Source organism: Colobus angolensis, unplaced genomic scaffold, assembly GCF_000951035.1.
Source record: "Colobus angolensis palliatus isolate OR3802 unplaced genomic scaffold, Cang.pa_1.0 Scaffold18, whole genome shotgun sequence".
Classification (NCBI taxonomy): domain Eukaryota; kingdom Metazoa; phylum Chordata; class Mammalia; order Primates; family Cercopithecidae; genus Colobus; species Colobus angolensis.
Window position 1 is genome coordinate 7,945,470 of NW_012114932.1, and position 6,000 is coordinate 7,951,469.

Genomic DNA, 6,000 nt, shown 5'->3' on the forward strand with positions numbered 1-6,000 from the left:
GCTTGCAGTGAGCTGAGATCCGGCTACTGCACTCCAGCCTGGGCGACAGAGCAAGACTCCGTCTCAAAAAAAAAAAAAGTAATTCAGTCCTTCACTATTCTCCTCAAGCCTTTTACCCAGACAATTTCTACCTTAGCAAATGATGTATTTCAGCTTCACAGAGAAAACAGAAGCTTTCATAGAATTCCCTGCGCTTCTAGCACCAAATCAACCATTCCCCCTCGATCTACAGGCACTCTGCTAAACTTTCCTCCTGAGGTCTAAGACTAATCGTTCTTCCTGGATCCTGGAGCCCATCCCTTCCTGTTTCTCAGGCCCTCCTTTTTCACCTGTCTTCAACCTCTCCCCCTTTAGTTGCCATGGGAAGGAGTAAATGCTCTGATCTCTCCCATTTAATGAGGAAACACAAATGAAACCCTCCCTACTCCATGCTCCCTGGCAGCTACTGCGTCCCTCCCTCTCCCCATTCTACTCTTCACTGGCTCTTTCTACCCAACATTCCTTCCTGTCAACCCCCACCCACTGCAGATGAAGCTCATCTTCCACCAGGTCATGAACACCGTCCTCAGTTTTTATCAAGAAATGGGTCCCGGGACAGGTTTCTGCCATCACTGCATCACTGGACAGCACGGCCACATTCTTCCCTGGCTGCCACAGCCCTGTACCCTGTGGGTCCTCCCATTTCTCTGGCACTACTTCTCCATATCCTTTGGACAATTTATTTTCCCCGACTAGTCCATTACTGGTCACTTCAAAAGTGGTACTTCAGCTGGGCATGGTGGCTTACACCTGTAATCCCAGCACTTTGGGAGGCCAAGTCGGATAGATTGCTTGAGGTCAGGAGTTCAAGACGAGCCTGGGCAATGTAGTGAAACCCTATTTCTACAAAAAATACAAAAATCAGCCAGGCATGGTGGTGCACACCTGTAATCCCAGCTACTCCAGAGGCTGAGGTGGGAAGATCACTTGAGCCTGGGAGTTCAAGGCTGTAGTAAACCATGATTACACCACTGCGTTCCAGCAGGGGAGACAGAGCAAGACCCTGTCACAAAAAAGAGAGCGAGAAAGAGAGAGAGAAAGAAAGATAAAAAGAAAAAAAGAGGTATTTCATGGCCCTCTCCCACTGCTTCCATTGTTTCTGTGCTGTTGACTTCAAAATCCATATTTCCATCTCCAAAGTGTCCACTAGACATCTCCATTGGGCTGGGCAAGGGTTGCTCAGGCCCAGAAAGCACAAAGTTGAACTCACCTGTTGTCCTCCATACACATACCCACAGGAACCACCAGGCCCCTCCCACATGTGTGTTCACAGTGGATGGCCCCTCATTCCCCTCACCTCTCACTCAACAGCAGCAGCACCTTCCTTTCTCCTTTTCACCCCCCACTCAATTAGCTTGACTGACTCCAACTCCTAAATATTCATTACATCTAGTTTTCTCCATTACCACTGCTTCTGCCCCCATCCAAACCACACTGTCTCCTCTCACTTCCTATGACAGCTTCTGACCTGGTGTCTTCACATCTAGTATTTCCAAATAGGACTGTGGATCAAGAAATCAAAATTTCCAAGATCCAGCCAGGCGCAGCAGCTCACACCTGTAATCCCAGCACCTTGGGAGGCCAAAGCGGACAGATCACTTAAGGTCAGGAGTTGGAGACCAGCCTGGCCAACATGGTGAAACTCCGTCTTTACTAAAAATACAAAAATTAGCCTGGTGTGGTTGTGGGCACCTGTAATCCCAGCTACTTGGGAGGCTAAGGCACAAGAATCGCTTGAACCCAACAGGTGGAGGTTGCCGTGAGCCAAGATTGCACCACTGCACTCCAACCTGGGCAACAGAGCAAGACTATGTCTCAAAAAAAGAAAAAATTTCCAAGATCCTACATTTCCTTTTAAAATACTTCAAACAAGTTTTATACTCTTTCACAACTTATCGATATCTAAAAGGATGTGTTCAATGAATAAGAAACGTCAAGCTTTGGAGTATTTTACAAAGAACAGTACACTATATAGAATATTAAAACACTAAAACACCAGCAGGTATTACTGGGAAATATTCAAAAAACTTCACATTTGGACCACCTAGTAAAGTGACAGCAGTACACAGAACTGTGTGTTGAGACTGCCAATGTAAGTACTTAGTTTGCTTCCAAAATTTATTATTTTTTGGAACATCACTCATAGAATTTACAAAAAGTATATTATGTATATACATAGTAATTTTTATTTTATTTTTTGAGACAGAGTCTCACACTGTCGCCAGGCTAGAGTGCAGTGGCACGATCTTGGCTCACTGCAAGCTCCGCCTCCCGGGTTCAAGCTATTCTCCTGTCTCAGCCACCCGAGTAGCTGGGACTACAGGCGCACACCACCATGCCCAGCTAATTTTTGTATTTTTAGTAGAGACGGGGTTTCATCATGTTGGCCAGGATGGTCTCGATCTCCTAACCTCATGATCCGCCCACCTCAGCCTCCCAAAGTGCTGGGATTACAGGCACGAGCCACCGTGCCTGGACATATATACATATTAATACTTATTTTATTTGCAAGAATGACTCACACTAGCAACAGACAGGACCAGGAACACATACTTGTAACACAACATCAGCTACAAGCAAAACTAATTCTATCCTCCTCTCCCAGACCCTAAAAAAGCTGACTTTCACTTTCCACTCACATCAGCCCTTCTTTCCCTCACTTTCAACTTGACATCAGTGGATTCCTTCCGAACAGTAACATCTCTGTGTTGACTGTTAACCTTTAATTCTTACAGGAGAATTACAGTAATTTATACCATTTTCCCAATTTGTCACGATTTGGAAAAACAAGAAAGAAAGGAAAGAAAACCCAGAAATGCCAGGAAGGAACCCCCCACATGGAAACACTATTCACGCCTGGTCTTGCCCACCCCTCCCCATTCCTTTGAGAACTGCACATCAACTGACTATGTCACCTTGTGCATCAACCCTTCAAACTACCCTTAAGATAAAGTCTAACTGACAGGTATAATGAGGTGAAAATTGAAAAAAAAATTAACATATTTCTCAGCTTTACATTTCCAAGTAGACGACTTTCTCCTAATTGGCCTGAGGCAACCACGGGTGGAGGTGGGAAGGGGAGACAGAAAAAGGGTCACTGAGGATGATCAAATGTTTTGGCACTCAAAATAGAATCCTGAGGTAAAGATAAAGAGCCAGTCTTTGCTGAAGAATAGGGGGAAATTTTATACATTTTTTATTTTTTAAATTTTTTTTTCCTCAGATCATTCTCCGTAACGAAGACATTTTAAGATTCCTGTTTCCAACTCAGTCTCTAGACAACCCAGATCCTCAGATCACAGTCTCTTCCCTATTGCAAAGATGCTATTTCTTCCCCCACTGAGGGTGAGGTCATGAGGTTTGCTGCCCTGGTACAAGAGGAGGAATTGGCAAAAAGAATAAAATATCCATCTGAAGCCGGCTCTTTCTGGGACTGAGGAACTGTGGAAGGAGAAAAGACAAAAGCTGAGACGCGTGGCTCTGGATCTTACACTCAGAAAGTGGGATACACTGAGGAGACACGGAGAACAGGCAAGCTGCTTCCGGATGCAGGAAGAGACCCCGTCTAGGTCGCCCACCTTAGCACTCCCCTGCCAGGTGCCGCATCAAAGTAGACTCAGTCAGGTGTCCTGAGGGAAGGCTACATTTTGGGTAACCAGAGCTATTCTAGTTTCCGCCATGGCCTTGGCTCCCACATGCCACTCTCCCAAGAGGAGAACAGGAGTGTGTCTGCATTGAACCAGCAAGCCTAGGCCAGGTGCCAGATGAAGATGTGACGGAGGGTAACACGAGCCACATGAGAGTCTCCTGATACAGCCAAGGAGGCTTACTATACCACACGACACACTGAGAGGCCTGATTCGTTGACTTTTTACCTGAGTTTCACGTCAGCTTCCAATGCTTAAGGAGCACCAGGAAGACAAGGGTGGCTGAGGCACCAAAGCCGAGTCATAGATTTGAGGAAACCCTGCCCTCTCCACCGCACAAACACACAGCAAGGCTCGCCTCTACACTCGAACGCCAAGTTAGAGGAAATGCAGGGGAAGGGAGATCAAGACTTTATCAAAAGGGCTACTAAAAAAAGTATGGCTAGATGCAGTGGGTCACACCTGTGATCCCAACATTTTGAGAGGCCGAGATGGGAGGATCGCTTGAGACCAGGAGTTCAAGACCAGCCTGGGGAACACAGCAAGATTCCTTCTCTACAAAAAATAAAAAAATTAGCCAGGCGTGGTGGCGTGTGCTTGTAGTCCCAACTACTCTGGAGGCTGAGGTGGGACAAAAGCTTGAGCCCAGAGGTCTGAGGCTGCCAGGAGCTGTGAGCAAGCCACTGCGCTCCAGCCTGAGCAACAGAACAAAACCCTGTCTCAAACAAACAAACAAAAAAGACAGAAGTACCCAAAGACTAACATTTACTCTCCCGACACCTCCGAGAACATGAAGGGGTTTATTACAATACCAGAGCCATTTTAGAGAACACGTTTGATTTCTCTGCACATTTGATACAAGATTGTGATGTATTGGCCCCTTTGCTACCCAAGGCACATTATGACTTGGCTGCTATGTTGTTTCTTCTTCCTTGAACCATTTTTTCTTCTCTATTGTCACCTAGTTAACTCCTACTCTTTCACATTTCACCTTAGAATGGTTTCCTCCAAGAAGCTGATTCTTCCAGTTCCAGTTCCACACCTCCCCCATGACACCTGCACTTCCACATCCTGGTGCATATTTTGTAATGCAGACTAGTCTGATCTATTAATCTACAGACTAAGCTCAATGAGGGCAGGGATCCCGTCTGCCTCTTCATCATTATCTCCAGAGCACACAGTAAACACTCAAACCTGCTAGGTCAACTGCAATGTCTTCAAGAAGAAAAAAAATTATCATAGGATATATCCTGTGGGCTAGGGTCACCCTTGTGGCTTGTAATATTTGGGATCTATAACAATTTTAAGAATGGACCTCACTTTCTCTGACTTAGAGGGGACTAGGAGAGACATTTCCTCCAATCTGTGGGATTCTTCCTAGCATGAGAGAGATTAATTACATGATAGATCAGAAAGGTTAGCATTACATAAATGCTAAGAGTGGTGCAGACTCATACGAGAAAGCTACAAAATCCATTCAAAGTTTACCTTTGCAATTAATGTCAGCAATCACTTCATTCCTCGCCATGGTCTCTAATAGTTGTTGTACTTCTTTAGCATTGCCATTTCTGGCGTGATGGAGAAGCTGTTGCTCCGCTTCTGTGCTCATTTCTAGATTAAGAAAATAATAATATTGCTATTATCTAAGAACATAATTAGCTTTTAGATGTTACCTGCTAATATAGAAAGGGGAAATAATCATTATTTTGCAGCTGATAAGACAGACACAAGAACTGAATAAATCCATTGCAGGATGAGAACTTGAGCCTGAGACCCCTTGCCCTTCCTATTATTATTGAAGCAATATACTAGAAACTTGGGCAAGTCTCTTAACTTCTTAAGGCTTTAGTTTCCTCATCTGCAAAATACAACCAGCCTCATAAACTGTTCGTTATAAGATTATGTATGTGAAAGCATTCTGTCAAATACATAGTATTATGCAAATGGTTATTACATTAAAAATTAGACATAAAAAGAAAAAACAAAATTAGAGATAAAGTCAAAATGTGACCATTCATATAGGAATACTGTAAGACTAACATGTAAACTAACACATTCAAAACTGTGCAAAAAATCATTCTGAATAGAAACTCATTACAGATAAACATCCTGAAGTGGCTATACATAAACAAATAAATCGGCCCGGCGCAGTGGCTCAAGTCTGTAATCCCAGCACTTTGGGAGGCTGAGACAAGCAGATCACGAGGTTAGGAGATCAAAACCATCCTGGCTAACACGGTGAAACCCGGTCTCTACTAAACAATACAAAAAATTAGCTGGACGAGCTGGCGGGTGCCTGTAGTCCCAGCTACTC

At 44.4% G+C, this 6,000-nt stretch overlaps 1 protein-coding gene across 1 annotated transcript in view; it reads right to left on the bottom strand.

The window, feature by feature from the left end:
* OSBPL1A (oxysterol binding protein-like 1A) overlaps positions 1-6,000 on the bottom strand; it is a 237,844-nt gene that overhangs the window by 212,076 nt on the left and 19,768 nt on the right. Inside the window, exon 2 of the mRNA XM_011939267.1 lies at positions 5,175-5,297. Coding sequence (XP_011794657.1) covers positions 5,175-5,295 — 121 coding nt within the window. The 5' untranslated portion in view covers positions 5,296-5,297. The remainder of the gene's footprint in view (positions 1-5,174; positions 5,298-6,000) is intronic.